This window comes from Bombyx mandarina, chromosome 12 (assembly GCF_030267445.1).
Source record: "Bombyx mandarina strain Sakado chromosome 12, ASM3026744v2".
Taxonomy (NCBI): Eukaryota; Metazoa; Arthropoda; class Insecta; order Lepidoptera; family Bombycidae; genus Bombyx; species Bombyx mandarina.
The window spans coordinates 8,632,435-8,655,374 of NC_143219.1; the positions used below are offsets into that span (position 1 = coordinate 8,632,435).

At 33.5% G+C, this 22,940-nt stretch overlaps 2 protein-coding genes and 1 long non-coding RNA gene across 3 annotated transcripts; 1 reads left to right on the top strand and 2 right to left on the bottom strand.

Moving 5' to 3' along the window:
* Positions 1–1,606: 1,606 nt before the first annotated feature.
* On the bottom strand, positions 1,607–5,505 carry alc (5'-AMP-activated protein kinase subunit beta-1). Its single transcript, XM_028181939.2, has 6 exons — positions 5,395–5,505; positions 4,994–5,328; positions 3,884–4,030; positions 3,262–3,393; positions 2,828–2,926; positions 1,607–2,586 (listed from the first exon to the last, which is right to left on the bottom strand). Exons 2-6 carry the CDS (start codon positions 5,315–5,317, stop codon positions 2,440–2,442), a joined length of 849 nt encoding a protein of 282 aa, XP_028037740.1. The 5' UTR covers positions 5,318–5,328; positions 5,395–5,505; the 3' UTR covers positions 1,607–2,439.
* Positions 5,506–8,884: 3,379 nt separating this feature from the next.
* On the top strand, positions 8,885–22,856 carry LOC114248645 (proton-coupled amino acid transporter 2). The gene is made up of 6 exons (XM_028181946.2): positions 8,885–9,597; positions 11,668–11,845; positions 15,914–16,271; positions 16,855–17,030; positions 18,373–18,545; positions 21,126–22,856. Exons 1-6 carry the CDS (start codon positions 9,339–9,341, stop codon positions 21,362–21,364), a joined length of 1,383 nt encoding a protein of 460 aa, XP_028037747.2. The 5' UTR covers positions 8,885–9,338; the 3' UTR covers positions 21,365–22,856.
* On the bottom strand, positions 10,303–11,173 carry LOC149501790 (uncharacterized). Its single transcript, XR_016323950.1, has 2 exons — positions 11,047–11,173; positions 10,303–10,394 (listed from the first exon to the last, which is right to left on the bottom strand). It is a non-coding gene; the product is annotated as an uncharacterized LOC149501790 (long non-coding RNA).
* Positions 22,857–22,940: the final 84 nt, after the last annotated feature.

Below are 22,940 nucleotides of genomic sequence, written 5' to 3' on the forward strand. Positions count from 1 at the left end.
ATTGTGTGAATTGTTTTATTTTGTCTATTTAATGTTTCTTAGTTAATGCGTATTTAATATTTCTTCGTGTATAAGTGTAATTTTGAGACCGTCTTGGCCTAAAGGTTAAGGCGTCCGGTGTATTCGTATCTTGCAATGCACCGGTGTTCTAATCCCGCCGGCGGGTATCAATTTTTCTAATGAAATACGTACTTATCAAATGTTTACGATTGACTTTCACTGTAAAGGAATAGCATCATGTAATAAAAATCAAACCCGCAAAATTAATTTTTGTAATTACTGGTGGTAGGACGTCTTGTGAGTCCGCACGGGTAGGTATCACCACCCTGCCTATTTTTGCCGTGAAGCAGTAATGCGTTTCGGTTTGAAGGGTGGAACAACCGTTGTAACTATACTGAGACCTTAGAACTAATATCTCAAGGTGGGAGGCGGCATTTGCGTTGTAGATGTCTATGGGCTCCGGTAACCACTTAAGATTAGGTGGGCCGGGAGCTCGTCCACCCATCTGTGCAATAACAAAGTAACGTGGGTTTATTAACTGTTTAGTATCTGTGAAAGTGCGAAAATTTTAAAAAATTAAACAAAACCGCTGGACGTAGCTTCTCGAAGTCTTCGAAAAGGTCCACTGAAAAAAATCTCAGTATATAATCAGCATTTTGCAGAGATTATATTTTATCCCATATTATCTGATCTCATTTCATTTCATTCCATGCCAATTGATTAATGCTTCAAATTAATCAAATCCATTTCACTCCATATTATCATTTTTCATAAAAAAAGATTAGGCTCTATGGCATGATATTTTTGCCTCTCTAGTTGGAAAAATAAAACTACTAAAGAAATACTCGATCGAAACGTTAAAATCCACTAATTTGTAACACGCACTCGCACAAATGTCATTCGTAGTACTCATTTCGGTAAAATTACTCGGTTACGAGATCACAACGTTAATATGAACTCGCACTCACAAAATAACACCGAGTACGTTTGCCGCTAGGGGCGCTGTTCCAATTGCATACAAATTTGACCAAACTGGCTCGCTAGTGAGAACGTTACAAAACTCGCACTAAGCACACAGCAGCAAATTACTCGGAATACTGACATATTGTGCAAAAAACAAAAACCTTCGGACATGAAACTGCCACGTGTTGTTCTATAAAAAGATAGAAGTTATAAAAAAAATGATGTGGGTACACGAGCTCATGGTTGGTCTATTTAAAGGAGATACCGGAGCCTTTGAAGATACCAGTAAAAAGTGACTCAAATTTGTAAGGAGTTTGAAGAGCTTCTCTTCGTTTACCGCTAGGGGCGCTGTTCCAACTTCATACAAATTTCGAGTTAACCGAAATCGGGAAGTTAAAAAACTCGTAGGTACTAACCACACAGAACGTGAATGCGCCTTGAGACAAAATTAAAATCTGGATTTCATAAATACGATGGTTGTCCTGTACTTTAAACGGGCACATGTGGTTGCTTGGCAGAAATAGGATGGTAGTATCCAACCGCGGGGGTTTCTCACATACCACATGCCCATCCGCTGTTTAATATGACAAATACCCTCAAAATAGCGCAATACCGTCCACAATAGGCATGAAAAATGAGGAAGTTTTATTTTATTACATTTTATTGCCTTCTCCAGACTTTTACGAAATTAATAACTAATAAACCACCGACATTAGACTTAGATGACGTAGTAATTAATTTTTTACTCTATTTGGGTATGCGAATTGAAATATTTTAGATGCCGGCTGCTCGTTAATCACAGTGACGTCGTGATTCCTTATATGAATTCTTTTGTTGTTTGATAGTTACTCCCACAACTTAGTTTAAAAGGTTTTTTTCAACTTAGTTATTCCTAAACAGATTTATAAAATTCTTTCTTAATTGATATTTTCAATATTTTTTATTGAAAACAGCATCCCTATATTCCGGATATTACTAATACTAAGAGGTACATACATAATTATTAATACTTGACTGCATTTATCACTTTGCTCGGAACTAAGTTTTTTTTTATATTTTTTTTAAGACACTAATACCACATCATTTATCGCTTTGTCGTAAAATATGTAATACATATTAGGCAATCCATTTAACAAGAGTAGTTTAAATAATGAATATTTGTTTCAAGGATTTACACAATCACTATTAAAAATGTCTGCAGTTAAAAAGCCATACACTAACAAGCTTCAAACCAATTTAAAATACCATCTTTGTTGCATAACTTTCAACAAGTCTCCTTAAGTCACAATTTTTTTTTTTTACCTAAACTACACAAATACTGACTATCTTTATATTAAATAGCATTTTTATAATTATAATAATATATTAATTGCATGTTTGCATTTCATGAAAACAAAACGATAACAACATAATTTTACAACAGGAAAGCATTAGTCCTACTTGATAAAAAACAACAAATTTGCCACTACAAAAGTATTAAATTGGCTTGTATAGAAGAGTGGTAACATATTTCTTGCGATAGCGATGTGTTGCAGACAGTACCATAACTCCATCTTTTATTGACAAAGCATACAAGTGATTTAACATCACATGATTAGGCTCCGGAAGTAGAGTCGGCTCACACTGAAAAACACAGAAAGATACTGCGTCTGAATAGGTCGATTGAATGACTCTTGACTGAACAAACTATTATTAAAGACTACTATAATTGTCAGGCACCACATCATGAATATCTTCAGAAAATCAACTATGTAGTCCATTTCTTTAAATTGACTCCATATTTTAATGAAAATTAAAAATAAAGATATTTAAAAGTGCACACTTCAACCTTTATGTCATGTTTATAATTGAAAAATTGACTTACAGAAAGTGGAGTATCCTTGTTAAGTATAACCTGTAAGAGGTGTGGTGGCAATATTGGTGGACCAGACACTTTCTCCCATGGTTTGGACTGTGGGATTTCCTGTGAATCAGAAACAAACATAATTCCTGACATGTTAAATAACAATTATAATTTATATATTATAATTTATTATAACAATTATAATTTAACAAAATAAAATTATCAGAATAAGATTAAATACATGTTTCGAGGTCTATCATTCAATTGAGAAAATTGATTCAAATGGAAAATTATAATAGATATACAATAAGTTTTCAACAAGTAACTAACAATAAAGAGTACACTTAATCTGCATGAAAGGAAACATGAGTCATTCATTGAGGTTGTTTGCTTATTAGACACTTTAATGCTAAGGTTTATACTTTTTATATTTACGAGAATAAAAAACCTATTACCTGTGAATATTCAGTCTGAGCACTGCTGTGGATACCCTCACTGTCTTTGGCTAATGCTTGAAATACCTCAAAATCTGACATTTTTACTGTTACTAAATTATTCTTGGACCCCATTCCATTGTCAATTACTTTCTGAAATCCATGAATATCTAATAAAAATTTCAGTTATGTGATGTTTGGCCTAGAATAGCATCAACCAAGCAAAGTTGGATTAAGGGAATCACCAGAAAATGGTTATCGGTGTATCTGATTAATATTCCAGCATACTGTGATGGCTAACTGGTATTTAATTATTTGACTTACTGAATTCTGCACCTGGTCCCCATTATCAACCTTTTGAAAAATTTCTATGATTTAAAATTTTATTAATTAAATATTCAAGAAACTTTTGGTCCCTCAGATTAGAAAACTCATATTTTTTTCAAGGAATACAGTATAATGTATCCCTGATCATATGCTTTTTAGGGTTTTTCCTCTGCAGGTGAGTAGCATACTATTTATGTCTACATTCATGTATAAATAATGAAATAAATAAACCTTTTAATATAATTCATAGAACACAAAGTACTTAGTATAAGAATTAGTTAACTACTATCGCTGTGTTAAATATTATTGACATTACCACTGTAGGATCATGCCTCCATTCTCCATCAACAAAATATTTGTACTGATGTTCACCTTCTGGTAAATCTATTATTGTAACAAAATCACCATGTGATTTTACCATGGGAATAGTTTTCCAATCTGTAAATGTTCCAGAAATAAATACCTGCAACATAAAAACACTATACAATCATAGTAGTGAAGTATAAACCCTTCAAAAAACCCAATGGTGGCCCAAGGGCCCATCACATCAAGTCTTTCGATAAACTTACATAAAGTAACACTCATAAACTACTACTTGCTCAGTTGAGGACTCTACAACTATTTCAAAATCAACTTGGCTTTACGTTTCTACTTACTTGAAAACCAAAATATTCAAAAAGTTATCTCAAAGTTTATAGACACTTCTTGGAATATTAGCAACATGACACTTAGCTATTCTTTGCAGTGAGCATGCAAAACTGTTTATGGAGTTGATCTGAATTAAATTTCATTCCCTCTATTCAGAAATATAATTCGGGAAGTTTTCCATTAAAGGAAAACATATCTCTCCCTGGTGATTTAGTTCACCAAGATGAAAGCATGGGGAAAACATAGATCTTTGTAAAATGCCAGTCTCAACAGTCATCATGTCAGAGTAGCAATTGGCAATATTGACTTTGATGCATCTCCTACACTATACTTTTTTAAGTGTTGTCCTTGGTTTCAGCTCCAAAATATTCAAGTAACCTATTCTCTCATTTTACAAATTTCAGTATTATATCTGCTAAAATTATAATATGCATAATTACTGGTAGTTAAACATATTGTAAGCCAAGACAGTAGTAATGTCATCCTCCCAATTCTACAAAGCATTCATTCATTCCAGTTGGAAGAGTGGGAGCTGTACAGTACAATTGAGACTTCAACTTCACCAGAAACATTAGCTGAGCCATGAGCTTGTGTACCTATCTATTAAACAGAAACAGCTATTGTGACCTTGTTCATGAGAGGATAGATGATCAAATAAAGCTTTCTTATACAACGAAGAAGCTGCGCTTTACAGGTTATTAGTCATTAACCTTATACATACATATTGTTTACTTTCTTTAATTAATTGTCACCACACCAGTACATATATTTTACTTACTTGTTTTCCACCTCCTTCCCATTTGAAAACTGTTGGTAATACTTTGATATCGTCGACTATTTTACTACCATCGGTGAGAGTATTTGATCTCTCACGTTGTTCAGTGTATTCAATATCACTTTCAGGTACTGCTTTAGTATAATAAGGAGCGCCATCTTCTATATTATTGTCATCATCTCGACTACTTCGATCATCGTCTAGCTTTTTATCAAACGTGAAGGCTTCCCCTTCTTTGGCTGGAGATGAAGGTCCTTGATCATGATCAGGCGATTTGTTAGCATCTTTATGCCATTCTTTGGGTTGGTTACTTCCGGCATTCCCCATTTAATTTTCAGCTAAGAAAATTTAAAAAAATTGTATTTGTAATTTAATACATAACATTCTTTAAAAAAATTACTTACATGTTTATATGTATGTAGGTTTGTTTTATTAATTATTATGTTTAACTTTGTTCAAGAAATGAACAAAGCTAACAGAAGTGTGTGTCAAGTGTCAACGTCAACACTGTCAGTATAGTTGAGTATAGTTAGTACTTTTATTTTTCCAACTGGAAAGGTAAAAGTGTCACACAATACAGTCTAATGTTTTATTTAATTTTATTTTACTTTATTTATATATAAATAAAGTAAATTTATATATAAATAAAGTAAAATAAAAGTTTCTATGCATTTTCTAAGAAAATTCACAACATTTTTTAATATAGTTTATTTACATTTAACTAAAGTATGTAGATATCATTTTGTTCGATAACTTTTTGCCATCTTATAGGTAGGGATATGATCCCATTGCTATAGAAATTTTGGGGCTTTTGATCAAAATACCGCGACAATTGGTTTTGGCAATCCTCTCGTGATGCTAACCTGACACTACTTAAAAATTCTGAAGAGACCGAAACAGGTGGAAATCTGAAGGTACAAGGTCAGGACTATACGGCAGATGCATTAACACCTCCCAGCCAAGCTCTCTTAATTTTTGCTGAGTGGCTAAAATTGTGCGAGGTCTAGCGTTATCATGATAAAAAACCACACTCCTTCTGTTGATTAATTCCAGCCGCTTTCTCTCAACTTCTTGCTTTAATCTCATCAGTTGTTCGCAGTAGAGTTCAGAATCGATGGTCCTGCCTGGTGGTAGCAGTCCATAATGAATAATGCCCTTCCAATCCTACCACACATACAGCATCACCTTGTTGCGAGTTAACTTGGGGTTCGCCACAGACTGTGAAGCCTGACCGGCCTTTGACCACGACCTTTTTCGCACGTTCTTGTCGTACGTGATCCACTTTTCATCACCAGTTATCAGCTTCTTCAAAAATGGTTCGGTTTCATAACGTCGTAATAAAGAATCACAAATGAGTGCATTGTTCATTAGGTTTCTTTCAATGAACTCGTGAGGTACCCAAATATCGAGCTTTTTTGTGTACCCAGTTTTTTCAAATGCGCCAAAACTGTTTTGTGGTCAATTCCCAGTTCTTCAGCTACGTCATAACTACTGATATCTAACTGATATTGCTCCACTTTTTCAAAAATGGCATCCATTTTATCCGTAATAGCCAGAGCAACGTGCATCTTTGACATCACCGGATTGAAACCGCTTAAACCAAATTTGTGCTATTCTCACAGACATTGTACTAGGTCCATAAACATCGCAAAGTTTTTTCGCGGCTTGCGTTGCATTTTTACCTTTTTTGTAGGAAAAATTTCAAACGTATCGAATTTCTTCATTAGATTCACTCACCTTGACAGTACGAAAAATAAATAAAAATCACACATTTTCCTAATTTGAATTTGGGATTATCTTCTTTAAAATTTAAACTTTTAATGATACCATAACCAGCCAGATACAAATAGTATAGCCAAAGAGATTTTATTACAACTTCATACATATAATGCGAAAAGACTTTTTTCCCCAACTTATATCTTTTATATATGAAAAATGGTGATATGAAGTGAAATGAAGTTGATTAATATGAAACATGGCATGAAATGAAATGAAATGAGACGATATGGGATGAAATATAATCTCAGTATAATGATGGTCATTATCTGAGACCAAAAGATTAATCCTCGACACATTTAACTTGCTCTCAGTCGATATGCTTTTCCTACGGATCGAAAGGTATCTCATATTGTAAAATCTATCATCAGAGAGAAGAAATGTGATTTTAGGTACCCATTTAATTACCTACCTACCTTCACCTACTTACTACATACCTTACCTACTTTGCTATCGTAACTCTATTAGAACACACGAGATCACCTGGCTGATGAAACTGGCAAAGCCACCAGTAGTTTAATAATACTTTTTTCCCTACCTATTGACTGGTAGCCTTGGCAGAAATTAACAGAATGGTGATATTTACTTGTACTTTCATAGCATGTTCTTCTACAAATATTTACTCATTAAGTTTTCTTTACTTTGAACGACTTTTTTTTCAGAAGAAAAGCGAAAAAAGCGTATTATAAAAAAAATGCTCGTGGCAAGAAAATAAATGGCGAGACGGATATTTGAAAGTCCGAAGAAAGACTAAACAAGTTATTAGAATAGCCAAGCGAGAGCATATGAGTGACATCATCAAGTGTAAGAAAAGCCTAATAAGAACGAATGAGGCTCGAAAATTCTACCAAGAGGTCAGATCGGTAAAGAAAGCATACCAACCAACCATTCAATTTCTTGATGACGAAGGCGAAAATCTTGAGACTGAGAAACTCACTGAGAAAAGATTTTAATACGCATAAAGCGTACATTCGGTTTTTGTAGATTTTGCTACGGTCTATTACAGTATTGATAGACCGACTCTATATTGTGTAATCCTCACCAGCTTTAAAACCTCACGGAAGCTTGTGAGAATGTTAGAGGTTGTTACTAGAGAGAGCTCAGAAAGATGACGGTGTTTGGCACGTTCGGAAAAACAAAGATGTGTAGGAACTTTTTGGTGTGTAAAATAATCTAGGGAAGATAAGGATGCAAAGGCTCAGGTGGCTCAAACATGTAGTGTGGATTGGTTCATGAAGCGGGTGTACGCGGATGTACCGGAGAGGCGCCTTCCCGTGGGGTGGCCCAAGTACCGCTGGTCTGATGCTGCGATCTTCAAGTGCCAGTCCGAGTGACGGTGCTAATTTTCGGACGCCAAGACCCACTTTGAAGGTCATAGCGCCAACGCACTAGTAGTAGTACATCTGCCAACCGTCCTGCGATGACTCACAAGTTTTTTAAATTACAAAATGGCAATGGGCTCTTGCTATGCAGTTTATTTGCAGTTTTAAAGGGCTAAGTGTACCATTTGTGTATTGTCTACGTCACAGTTAATTTCTCACATAAATGCTTTCAATGATAAAATACTAGTAACTATTATACTGAGACCTTAGAACTTATATCTCAAGGTGGGTGGCACATTTACGTTGTAGATGGCTATGGGCTCCGGTAACCAAGGTGGCCTGTGAGGTCGTCCAACTAAACAATAAAAATAAAATAATAAAATCTTTATACATTCCTTCAAACTTTTACGATCCACCAAAGAAAATCAGACTCAATATTAATTAGTAAAAGTTTTTATACCATTAAAATAATTTACTTAATTTGTTCCTTTTGTTTATTTACTGTTGTTTGGGATTAAAATGTTTAATAACTGTGGTTTATTATCAGCTTAGCATCGGTGAAAGTGCACCAGTTTGAAAAAAATAAACAAATCCCTTGGACACAAACCTTCTCTGGTTTTTTACTGAGACCTTATTTCGTTACATCTCATCTAGTTTCATTTCATTTCATCCCAGTTGATTAAAGTATCAAATTAATTCAGCTCATTTCGTTTCATATCGTTTTTCATTTATTAGAATCTAAGAAAAAAGACTAGACTTAAAGGTCCCGTTGCCATGTCACAAAATCTTTAAGAAAAACATTACTTACATTTGGTGAGCGCTGAGCGGCTGAGTGCAATTATTTTCATAGGACAAGTCAGGCAAAGCAAAGCTGAGAGTGCGATCCAGTGCAATGAGTGCAATCAATGAGCTGAAGTAATGAACTATAGCTCTTAAAATATAATAATATAAAATTACGATGACATCGCTTAAAGTTCCAACAAAAAATACACTTAATAATATTATGCTCTCTTAGGAGAGTATTACCTATATTTTTTGGACTAATATATTGAATATAAGCCAATCTGATTCTTAATAATACAGCGTTAATTTACATATATTTTTCTCAATCTCGAGACTAATAATTTGAATAATTTTATGTTTATTAATTTCATAAAACATTGGTGTGACTACTCGTATTCAATTAAATAACATAAAAAATTAATGAAAAGTGTCTACTTCACACAAACATTAAAATTAAATTGAAAGCTATGAGCGATGAAAAACAGCCACTCCTAACTGGACCAAACAGTCCAGAAAATGTAATTGAAATACAATCAGCCGAACCAGTGATAAATGATGATGGTCCTTCAACTGAGAAAACAAAAGGCGACTATTGCCCTGCATCAGAAAGGTGTTTAGAATATCCAACATCAAACTTTGATACAATGATTCATCTTCTTAAAGGTAATATAGGAACGGGGATACTAGCTATGCCTGACGCCTTCAAAAATGCGGGCCTTATTTTTGGTAAGCAAAATTACGATTTTTTATTGCTTAGATAGGTGGCGAGCTCACAGCCCACCTGGTGTTAAGTGGTTACTGGGGCCCATAGACATCCATAACGTAAATGCGCCACCCACCTTGAGATATAGGTTTTTTTTTAATTTATTTTTTATTGCTTAGATGGGTGAACGAGCTCACAGCCCACCTGGTGTTAAGTGGTTACTGGGGCCCACAGACATCCATAACGTAAATGCGCCACCCACCTTGAGATATAGTTCTAAGGTCTCAAGTAAGTTACAACGGCTGCCCCACCCTTCAAACCGAAACGCATTACTGCTTCACGGCAGAAATAGGCAGGGTGGTGGTATCTACCCGCGCGGACTCATATGAGGTCCTACCACCAGTAATTCTAAGGTCTCAGTATAGTTTCAACGGCTGCCCCACCTTTCAAACCGAAACGCATTACTGCTTCACGGCAGAAATAGGCAGGGTGGTGGTACCTACCTGTGCGGACTCACAAGAGGTCCTAGTACCAGTAAACAGTAAATAAATGTATTGTTAAAACCTTAATAAATTTTTCATTAGTCTTGTGGGAGTAGACCAAAATAGTTTTACTAGTATTAGGGTGTATTATGAACCCAAACATAAAATTCCATATTGCCTATTTCTGCTATAAAGAAGTTACACCTTTTGGTTTTAAAAGTAAAGCCAAGTATACAAACCAATTAAGATTTCGGTGTCATCTCTTAGAGTAGCCATTCACATTGTGATTTTAATGGGCTCTAGTAATCACCACCTTGGCTTACTATGAAGTTGTTTGCCTGTTTATGAAATAAATAAATATAGATTAAATGATACAGTTATGTCAAATGGCCAGCAACTAGTCATTGATACATTAAGTTAAAGTAAGTTTACTTTTAAATATTGATATTAATAGGAAATTACAACATCAGTCCTAAAATATTGAAAGTAAGCTCTAAAGAAATATTGGGAATATTTCGCTATAATTGGGAAGCCTAATTTTAAATTTAAACAAGCTTTTCTGTGTTGTTAGTGGTAATAATGGATTATTTTTGGTACTTCACGGTACTGATGTTAATAACCATTGGATACTTTATAACTCATACTTTTTAATAAATATAAATAACTATATACAAAAAAAAATGTATTTAAAACAGTCTGAAATATCTACTAAAATCCTAATAGTTATTATCCACAAGCAAATTAATAAAATTATTGCAGTAATAAACATAATATTGAAGTAATAAAGTAAAAAACAACAAATAATTGAATAAAGCTAATGTTTTGGACATCAAAAATTGCTTTCACTATTAAACAATTAATAACGGCATAACTTTAATTTATTTTCAATCAATGTCCCTAAATATATAGAACATTTAAAAAAAATGTAAATTCACTACTTTGTAATATGAAAAATATTTAGGCTGTCTCTGTAACCTAAACCATACATACCATACTGTGAGCAACTATTTGAGATAATTCCATAATTTCCTATTTGTCACTGCACCATCTACAACCAGAGTAGTGTTAATTCTTACTAACTGGAACCACCAGATCAATTTATGGAGAACAATTCTACCACATACCATCTGGCTCCAGCATGAACAATAGAGGTTTGAAGAGAGAGTCACCTGCACCAATTCATAAAGTCAAATTTAATTACACAGCACACCTCAAACTTACCAGCAGTAAATTCTTTATCCAATTTTAATGATCTCCACAATTTCAATTCAAATTGTCTGATGAAAGTTGAATACCTAACTTAATAATTTTTAAAGGTATTCTAATAATGATTATTTTACCTCCTACAACTCGATTGATTTTGAAATGTTCAATTAGTTTTTTACCATAAACAAAAAATACTTCCATCTTCTGAAATTAAATAAACCCAAATACAAAAAACGAGAAAGCAAAGAAAAATATGTCAAAAGCTTAACAGTGATTCATTCTTCAATGAATAAATATTGCCAGTCCAGTCATGAATCGCAGATCCAACTCGAGTACAGATAAATTTATGTGGGATCTGTAGGTAATTTAAATCTAGTAGTGTTTAATTTAAAAAATATATTTCAGGTGTATTTTGCACATTGATTATGGGTGCTATGTGCACTCATTGCATGCACATATTAGTACAGTGTTCTCATGAACTATGCATAAGAAGTGAAAAACCAGCTTTGAGCTTCTCCGAAGTTATTGAGGACTCGTTTTTGTCAGGACCGATTGTATTTCGACCATATGCGAAGAAAATGAGGTAAGCATAATAAAGGTGGTAAAGTTATTATAAAATAATTCATTTTTCAAATTATTTTCAAATTTAAATCTTCATGGTGGGACCTAAATGTTAAGACATCATAAATTAGTAAAGTAAAGGTTCTTCTCATTTATAGTAATTTATCACTTTTTTTTTTGCGAACGTACATGGTTAGACAATGTAAATTTTACTCTTTGCGGAAAAATCATATTCGTCTCTTGTTTTTTATAGTGCACGCAAATCTAACACAATTAGAAATTTGCTTGGTCAAACAGTTTCATATAAAGCGGAAGGAAACCCATCAGCTACCTAAAGTTTCGCGTTCGCGAAATATTAACTTCCCTCATTAAAGTCAGAGATTGCAAGACTCAATAATAATTTTCAGCTAGACACGCAACAATTCCTGTTTTATTCACAAATATTTTAGTCATATTTTATTCTTAATAATTATGATACGCGTTGATTCATTTAAATAAACTCATTTCGTATTTTCTATTTTAAGAAATGTCAAAATTCCAATACATAACGAAATTCAATAAATTAATCAATTAAAAAAAGAAAAATATTCTTGGTTGGCTCAAAATTGCCACGGACTATGCATAATACCACCAGTGATGTCACTGCGAATCGATTGTACATGCTCTTTTATTACTTGGCACAACGGGAATAGTAATGAAATATGACGTCAGCGATCTACTTTCTTTAGCTTTTAACCTACATTGTATTGAGCAGACTATATAGTTTTTCAGATAACTTCTCTACAATAAAATTAGATATCGTTTAGTAAAATCTGTTGAATTTTAGAAATTGTGGCACTCAGTGTGAACATATCATGTCTGTCTATACTAATATTATAAAGAGGAAAGATTTGTTTGTTTGTTTGTTTCGAATAGGCTCCGAAACTACTGGACCGATTTGAAAAATTATTTTTCCATTAGAAGCCGACATTGTCCCTGATGAACATAGGCTACATTTTAAAAATTTTTTTTTTTTATTTGTTTCATGTGTAGTTTAATGTTTCCGAAGCGAAGCGAGGGCGGGTCGCTAGTATTTTATAAAGTAATTGATTAACGTTCTAACTCCGTGATCTCACTAATGACTCGAAAATCATTTTATGAATGAGGATTAATGTTATCTTCGAATATCTGTAATACAATGTAACAATTAATTGTCATGAAAATTTTAATAGCAGTGTAAGTAGTTGGGCATTTTTTAAATTGAAAATAGTTTTTTACCGAAATTCTTGATAATTACCCAAAATTAAAATGGGCATCATTAATTTGGTGTGTACGAATTTCAATAACCGCTCAATACAAGCAGGGTCGTCTCTTAAGTTGTATGAAAAATGCACGTCATTACGGATCCTCCTGATCCATTAACGCACGTCATTACGAATCCTCCTGATCCATTAACGCACGTCATTACGGATCCTCCTGATCCATTAACGGTGCTTTTAGGCACCACAAGCACCGGTCACCGCCCTCTTCGAACCCGTCGCTTGCGACGAAGGGCTCGACGAGCAAATTAACCCTCAGACAGAGCCCACTGAGTTTATCGCCGGATCTTCTCAGTGGGTCGCGTTTCCGATCCGGTAGTAGATTCTGCGAAGCACGGCTTTTGCCAGGGTTCGTGTTAGCAACGACGTCAGGTTTGAGCCCCGTGAGCTCACCTACACACGTTAGGGCGAAGCTGAATTAGCTTCTCAAGCCTATCAGCATAGGTAGAAAAAAAGAAAAAAAAAAGAAAAAAATGAAATGAAAAGGGTGTGGGGAAAGCGTGATAAAAGCAGTACTCATAGAATTAATGGCCCTAACAACAGCGATCATAAAATGGGTCGTCTGCGACTATCGTTTAATTGACATTGTAAAAGTAAAAGTCAATAGAAACAGTTTGCAGTTAATTGCAATTGGTATTGTTCTTTACAATACACAATACATTGATTATTGTTTCAAATGTTTTTTGCCAAAGTCACTTGTGCGCTCTAAACATTTTTTATCTCATCATCATTATTGTGTTTTGTTTGATTCGAACATAATATGTATTTCCAGAAAAATCCAACAAAAATGTTTTACGTCGATAATCTGTAATTTGATATTTCCGTTACTGTCGTTTAGCTATACAATATAATTGCCTTGTGATAAATCTTTTCATAAGATTGAACTAGTATGCACAGAAATTATTTATTATGGTTAATAAACGAATTAAATAGTCATTAAACAACCGTACATTTAAAATAAAATAAATAAATTTATATTACGATGTCACCTAAAACTATCGTAACGTTGAACTAGTAAGCAAATGTAAACATTTTTATTTGATTAATCAATTGATTATTTATTTGCTTACTTATAAAGAACAAAATTTTCCACTTTTTAAGTAATTTCTTTTTAATGACATTTATATTTGTCGTACATATTATTTGTTTCAATTGTGCTGTTCAAATAGAAACAGAAAACATTTTATAATACTAAGATTCATGCTTAAATCGTTTTTCTAGAATAAATCAGCAAAATAATTCTGGTATAATACATATTATGCATTATATTCTATTATAATAATTTTACTTTTGACGTCGTCTTGACCTAAAGGTTATGATGTCGGGTGCGTTCGTGTTGAGCTATGCACTGGTCTTCGAATCCCAGGCGGGTACCAATTTTTCTAATGAAATACGTATTCAACAAATGTTCACGATTGACTTCCACGGTGAAGGAATAACATCGTGTAATAAAAATCAAATCGGCAAAATTATAATTTGCGTAATTACTGGTGGTAGGACTTCTTGTGAGTCCGCACGGGTAGGTACCACCACCCTGCCTATTTCTGCCGTGAAGCAATAATGCGTTTCGGTTTGAAGGGTGGGGCAGCCGTTGTAACTATACTTGAGACCTTAGAACTTATATCTCAAGGCGGGTGGCGCATTTACGTTGTAGATGTGTAAGGTCTCCAGTAACCACTTAACACCAGGTGGACTGTGAGCTCGTCCACCCATCTAAGCAATAAAAAAAAACCAAACACACACATATAATAAGGCTATTAAAATTATTTCATTACTTAGCTATAGGTAACATATTATTATTATCTTAATGGTGTGAAGGTCTTTTACTTGAACACAAGTCTAGGTAAATAATTTAACTCCTCTAATTCAACTAGAGTTTGCCCAATTAATGAAATACGACGATCATAACCACATCCATATCAATTTTGCTGCAATGCTTTTTATCTTTTGTTTTGGATATGTTGAAGAAACATTTTTTTATTACATTAGTCTACTACCTGATCCTATCAATATTAAAACTCCGATGCTACCTTCTACTTAAAACACGTGGTGGAAGTGTCAATTTGCATTAACATAACGGTGATCCCGCCCTAAAGAGCGGAACACATGATTCCTTCATGACAGACATAGGGAGGACGCTGGTACCAGTGAGTGATCTGTATCTGTCTAGGCCAGCGGTCGGGGAACTTTTTTAATTATTACCCCAAAATATTTTTGTGTAAGCTGATATATTACTTCATGGCGAAGAACAAAAAGAATGATAAAATCGCTTCTTTTTAGCATCTTTCACATTATAGCCCCCATGATAATTTTGAAAAGAAAACAATAACTAAAATTTTTATTTATACATCATTTATTCAATTTATCAATGTAATACCTAGTAATACATAACGGTAATAAATGATTTTTTTCGAGTTTGAAATCACAACGATTCTAAAGAGTTTCACTTCAATATATACTTTTCACTCACAAAAGTATCATTTTTACAAGTTTCAAGTTTTTTGTCAAGTTTCATTTGGGGTAAAATTAAATTTTAAGGGAAATTTAATTTACCCCGGTTCCCCGACCGCTGGTCTATGCCATAAGCTTGTCTGAACATTTATATAAATATCAATCATAAGCATATTTTAGGCAGTGATGCACCAAATTATGATCAACTCAAATTTTGTTCTATTCATATAGCACAACTCTGTTGCATGTTGCACGAATTTAATGTTTGCAACTTAAATGCTGTCGAAATTATATCATTTTAAATAACGTTTAATTAACGCATTAATTATTGGTTGTTTCAGGGCATTAGTCAATATATTTCTCGTTATAACACAACTGGGATTTTGCTGTGTGTATTTTTTATTTGTCGCTACTAACCTTCAAGACACAATGCATTTATTTCGTATAAATCTAAGCGTACATTTGTACCTGACTCTGTTATTTCCGCTAATCGTCGCATTAGCTATGGTAAAAAATTTAAAATATTTGACACCAGTTTCTCTGGTAGCATCCATAATGACAGCTTGGGGCCTAGCAATCACGTTCTACTATATTCTTCAAGATTTGCCGCACTCTAAAGAAGTGAATCCGATAGCCACATGGCACCAGTTACCATTGTATTTCGGTACAGCAATATATGCGTTCGAAGGAATTGGAGTGGTAAGTTTCCATCGACCTCGATAAGCTAATTACTATATGATTCCTTTGAACTGTAACGTGCACTACGCTTCCACCATGTTTGATTGCTACGTATTGTAGTTAGTTTTTATTAGGATTCGCTAGTTATAGGAATAGTTAAATATCGTGCTTATTTTAATCATTTGACGTTTTGAAAAACTAGAGTTTTCGTGATTAATTTAATTGGAATTCATGAAATAAGATGTGGTCTGGTCACGCACACCGTATTTCCTGATTAGGTTTCCGTATCAGGATTTCCGAATTTAAAGATTTTGATATTTTCTTTGGTTTTCACGAATCATGTACTTTATAGATATAATTACAACTACTTTTACAATTTAGTTTTAATGAAATATTTTAATTCGAATATACCGAAAATACGAACGGATGTGCTAAGGACAAAATTTTATTCAATATCTTTGGACCACCACCGAATTCCTGATCTGAAAATTTAATAATAAAATCGGATGTGTCATAGCCGTAAACAGTTTGTTTAAGGAACATTTCAAGCTTAATAATCGTAATATTTATATCCACTATCCATTGAAGTTAAGGTTTTTCACAGGTATTACCTCTGGAAAATAACATGAAAACTCCTGAAGACTTTGGTGGATGGACCGGCGTTCTGAACACGGGTATGGTCATAGTGGCAGCTCTGTACACGGCAGTTGGATTCTTTGGTTATTTAAAATACGGAGACAGCGTCCAAGGTAGCATAACTCTGAATTTACCGAATACTTTGTGAGTATAATTTTTGTGTTTTATAGGTTATATGCGCGTTTTACTCATAGGACATTTTGTGATCAGAAGCACACGGACTAATATCAACATTCAGCTAATTTTCAGCAACAAAATATATGTATGTATTTCGGCTTCACGGGTGAAATAGTAGCAATATTCGTACATACTTCAAACTGAAAAGAAACGCAAATAAATTTAGAGTGACTTTTTTTTACGAGTTTCAAATTTTATATACCTTTTCTTTATTGCTTAAGTGAGTGAACTAGCTCACGACTCACCTGGTTTAAGCAGTTACCGGTGTCCATAGACATCTGCAACGTAAATGCCGCCACCTACCTTGAGATATGAGTGCTAATGTCTCAGTATAATTACAACGGCTGCCCCACCCTTCAAACTGAAACGCATTACTGCTTCACGGCAGAAATAGATAGTGTGGTGTTACCTACCCGTGCGGCCTCACAAGAGGTCCTACCACCAATAATGACGCACATTATAATTTTGCCAGTTTGATTTTTACTACACGATGTTATTCCTTCACCGTGGAAGTCAATCGTGAACATTTTTAAGTACGTATTTCATTAGAAAATTTTGGTACTTGCCTGCGGGATTCGAACACTGGTGTATCGCTCGATACAAATGCACCAGACATCTTATCCTTTAGGCCAGGACGACTGTTCTGGTCATGAAAGTCATTTGCGAAGAGTTTTTATGTTAGATTGAGCCTATTTAGGTCACGTGGAGCACACGATGGCTCTATACCCCTCCAGATAAGAGGCGTAGCTTCGTGCTCTCTCTCGACACTCAATAATAATATTTATATTATATAATACTAGGTAATATTGTTTGTGAACGCTAATTACTGAATGAGTGAACCAATTTAGATGTGGTTATCAGTGACGTAGTATGTAATAGGATAAGAACAACAAGTTTGGGCTGCGGTTAACCCATTGAGTTTCTCGTCGGATCTTTCAGGGAACCGCGATTCCGATCCTGTAGTAGATTCAACGAAATATTGCCATTGCCAGGGAAGGTATTAGCCTCTCAGGTTGAGCCCGTGAGCTCACCTACCGATTAGGTACGGAAAAAAAACTGCAAAGAAAAGAATACAAGTAAAAAACAAGTAATAAATAAAATTCAAACTGCTTTAGGCTTACGGTTATGTTTATCAAAACTCAAATATATTACATTAAGAAAGAGGACTTATTTCAGGTCTGATCTAAAATTCAGAATCAGTACCTTAAAATACTTAGCGTTACTGACAAACACAGTACATTTTAACATAATTAGAAAATATTAAGGATAAAACACGCGAAACTTATCGTCATAATAACTACGTTTTCAGATTGGCCCAAAGCGTTCGTTTTGTGATGGCAGCTGCTATATTTTTGTCTTACGGCCTTCAATTTTACGTGCCAATGAATATTGTTTGGCCCTACGTGAAATCTAAGCTTTCATCAGAAAATGCTTTAAAGCACGGCGAAGCGATGACCCGTATCGCCCTAATTTCAATAACATGTAAGTATACAGTTTTAACACGGTACAATAAAAATAAAAACTAATTATTTAACAGCAGATTTAAAACTTTGTGATACGTGCAAGTTAAACCTTCTTTGTTATCTAATTTCGAAATGTTTTTAAATATACCAATCCAAAAACACTAAATAGATTTTATATAAAAATAAATGTTGGGTAAAGGCAAACGCGCGAATTAGACTCGAAATATTAGGGTTGAGAATTACCATTTTATTATTATTAATTTGAAATTTCAAATTATATGTCCTTTATTGTCACTGTGATACCTTGTGTGAAGAATTTATGTGTAACATTAATGGATCATAAAGATTCTAACCAAGAAGCCGAGTAATAATATATTTCCTCCATTGTGTAGTCTCTCGAGTTAATAATCAAATACCAAAAAATGGAACACAATAACTTTTGTTTTTATGGGCTGATACTCAAAGACCATAGATAAAATTTAATAGACTGGATCTAAATAGCGAAGAGATGGATGTATCGCGTGCCAATTTAAAAAAATATACGAATATCTAAGAATAAAAAAAAAAATTGACAATATCTTTGAATAGCTTCAATTGTAGTCCGACAAATATTTGCTAGGTTTTAACATTAATATCCATAACATCCATTCCAATCCATTTTACCATATCTGTTCTTAAGTCGAAGCGAACACGCAATTCGTTTTGTAAGGCCAGGATTGCATTAATATTTGTTCCAAAGCGATATTTCGTAATGAGAGAACAATAGGTTAGAAAACAGGTTAACGATAACAGTAGCAGTTCGAACAAACCAAGCTCACGTACCTACTCGTATCACGTAATTGGCAAATAGAACGTTTCCAATTTATTTACTTTTATAGTACTACTTCTTGACAGTAATATAATATTTTCTTAGTTATTCACATTTAAAAAAAGAGAGAGACACACACTTGAATGTCAATTCATTGGCCAACATATAAAATCGGAGAATTTTTGTTGTAATTGATGATATCAGAGGCCTATATTACAGACCTTCCGTTGACAAAACAACACAATCTCGTTCACACGCCAGATAAATTATTATACTAGACAAAATATTTGGTGATAATTACGCTACGTGTACAGAGCGTACCCTCGTCTGACCTGTGCCTTATCTATTTATTAGTGGAACGTACTCTCCCCAAACATTGTTTAAGTTTGTTGTTGAAATAATACTAACATTGTATTTCAATCGAGGTAAACTTTTCCACAACTTTGAGGAGTATAGATAATAACATTCAAGTTGAATTGCTACGGTCCAGTTTATGCCCCCGATTTTATTTATAAATAAATAAATACCGGGAACAAGTCACGCACGGTCATCAGAATCCGAATTAGGGTTCCCTTATGCGAACCAGAGACTGATATACAAACTTATATTTGTTTAAATATTCATATGTATCTATCTATAGATAATAAATGCCCAGACAAAGAGCAAAAAAACCTTTTAATCACACGGATTTTTGCCCGATATGGGAATCGAACCTACGAGCCCCGGCACAACAGTCAGAGGCGCGAACTACTGTACCATCAAGTCATTAAAATATAATCATATATTTTTTTTTAATTTGCATGCGATATTTTTCTACCCTTTGTTTTTAATATCATCGATATCCCAAAATCGTTGTCTTTTTAAAAGAAAGATGCAATGCCGTTTTGAATAGAGACATCATATCCCTTTAGCTGATTAACCTAAAACAGAACCTTTAAAAAGCGCAATGATGCTTTTAAATTTATAAGGAAAAAGTGAGGCTTCTCAAGCGCTAGTCACCGTTCTCGTCAAATTCGTCAATAACGATGAAGAGAGTTCGACAAGGAAACTAACCCATAGACACAACCCACTGAGTTTCTCGCCGGATCTTCTCAGTGGATAGTGATTCCGACCCAGGAGAGTGATAGACTCGCCACGGATAGTATTAGCAAATTCTAATAAGTTAAGTCCGTGAGTCGTCGTCTGCGCCTAACTGGAAAAGCATCTTAAACTGCTTTCAGACTACGCTTTACTATAGTGCCATATAGTATAGCAGCATAATATACTTACCCAATAATATATAGTACAGTACAGTGTGAACGTGTCCATAACAGTGTATGGTATTGTTGTGCTATGAGCTATATACTATATGCGTAGCTATATACTATATATATATTATATTATAGCGTAGTCTGAAAGCTGCTTTAGGCTACCAGCGAATAGGTAGTGGAAAAAAAGAAGACCCTTTTCGAAGACTATATTAATATATTTTATAGCATTTCGAATCTTCAGCACCAGTAACTATACTTGAGACCTTAGAACTTATATCTCAAGGTGGGTGGCGCATTTACGTCGTAGATGTGTATGGGCTTCAGTAACCACTTAAAACCAGGTGGGCTGTGAGCTCGTTCACCTAACTCGCAAAAAAAAAAAAACAGCTAGTGCATGCATATAGTAAAAAATAGTATAATTACAGTACAATCACACGTTTTCAGTGTGTATAACAAATCGGTGTCAGGTTCTGAGCTTATCGTATAATTATTAATCGTCGTTATCACACAAACAGTACTAGCATTAACCTATTTATCACAGTTTTGGCTGCAGCGTTGATTCCAAACTTGAGTGGAATAATTTCATTGGTGGGCGCCTTCAGTAGCTCTGCGCTCGCACTCATATTTCCACCACTGATCGAGATCATGACGTTTTGGCCGGATCAGCTCGGGAAAAACGATTGGAAATTTTGGAAAGATATCGTCATTATTGTTTTCGGTGTAACAGGCTTCCTGTTCGGTACTTATACTAGTATAGAGAATATATTAATAAAATCTTAAATTATATTAAATTTTATTACAATTCTATATAATCGAATAATGACATGAATAACTACCAAAGATTTTAATATGAATATAATCATGACAATAAAATTTTGTATCGTTCTGCTTTTGTGGCTATTATTATTATGAAACGTTAAATATTCTGAATATGATAAGAAAAAATATAAAGTAATATATAATATTATGATGTATTATTACTAGATTAAATAATATTATTTTAACTTAGATTGTAATATGAATAATAGAAAAAGATTATGATAAAAAAAAACTAGTACCTGGCTGTTTAAAATGTTTAATAACATTATGTAACATAATGTGATATACTTCGCGAATGTAAATGTTTTACTTTTATAATTTTTTACTATTTTAATTTTATTAAAGTTTATATTTTATTTTATTACTGTTAGTACGTGACTATGTGATAATTACATGAAATGTAAAACATTAGTGGTTTACTGTTATTAATTTTATTAGTTCATATTATTTAACTAACGTCTTCGTTAATTGTTCATTATAATAACCACATTGTGAAGCTGTTCTACATTTGTATTTATATTCTATGTCTAATTGACGATCTCATAATAATTTGGTTATTATTAATGGCCCTAATTAAACACTCGGCAAATGAAAATTTTGTTGAATTTCTTTTGTAACAACTGCATAAAATGTCATAATACCATAAGATTCCATAATAATTTTTGACACTAAAAACACATAACGCAACGTTTTTTGTCCAATATTATGACTGTAAGAAAAATCTTACGTCGATGACTGCAACTACAATGCACAATCATAACATTTTCACATCCGAATCCCACGTTTGTGGAGGTACAATGTAAAATTTAGAATAATGTATGAACCATTTTTATTGTATGGGTCATGATATAATATTATAGCTAGATTATCTATTAGCCTGCTATTTATGTGTATTTAAATATAGAATTTCTTATTAAATGTCATCACAGTATGACTGTCTTAACAAAATTTGCTGAATATTTATTCTAATTACAATAAAGTAATTTAAATTGTGTATGTATTAAGATCTAAGTAATATTACATTTTAAAAATATTTTAAATGTGAAAGATAAAACGACGGATTTATTTTCGCATATAAAAAATATATCTAACGAGTTGAGATTAAACACTGACTGTTATAGTATTCAGAGAACATATTGTTTTCTTTAGATATAATCTAAATTTGCATTTATAAATCTAAATTCGTTCCTGTTACTGTTGAAATTATTTTAAGCTTACCTAATTGTATATCAAAGCTTATAAATATCTTATTTTAGTTAGAACGATTATATGTATATTCTGTCATTTGTTAAAATATAAATCTGACCCATTGGACGGCATGAGCTATTAATATTATATTATTAAGACAAAATTATGTGTGTTAACCAATTCGATTTAGTCATTTCATAATAAGCTCGTGAATAGAAAATGCAATTGTGCTTTTGTTTTAAAGATATACGCACTCAAAAATTAATGCTGTTTTATTTTATGCTCCTAGTAAATTCGATCAAATATTTGACATTCTCGCAAATATTGCATTAGGTACGTTGTCCACTAG

Excerpts from the sequence above, each read along its gene's own strand:
- LOC114248645 (XM_028181946.2), top strand. The coding sequence starts at position 9,339 with ATGAGCGATGAAAAACAGCCACTCCTAACTGGACCAAACAGTCCAGAA. Across the intron at positions 11,846-15,913 it reads CCATATGCGAAGAAAATGAG|GGCATTAGTCAATATATTTC; the intron begins GTAAGCATAATA and ends TGGTTGTTTCAG. Across the intron at positions 16,272-16,854 it reads CGTTCGAAGGAATTGGAGTG|GTATTACCTCTGGAAAATAA; the intron begins GTAAGTTTCCAT and ends GGTTTTTCACAG.
- alc (XM_028181939.2), bottom strand. The coding sequence starts at position 5,317 with ATGGGGAATGCCGGAAGTAACCAACCCAAAGAATGGCATAAAGATGCT. Across the intron at positions 3,394-3,883 it reads GGAGGCATGATCCTACAGTG|AAAGTAATTGACAATGGAAT; the intron begins GTAATGTCAATA and ends CATGGATTTCAG. Across the intron at positions 2,927-3,261 it reads CTCAGACTGAATATTCACAG|GAAATCCCACAGTCCAAACC; the intron begins GTAATAGGTTTT and ends TCTGATTCACAG.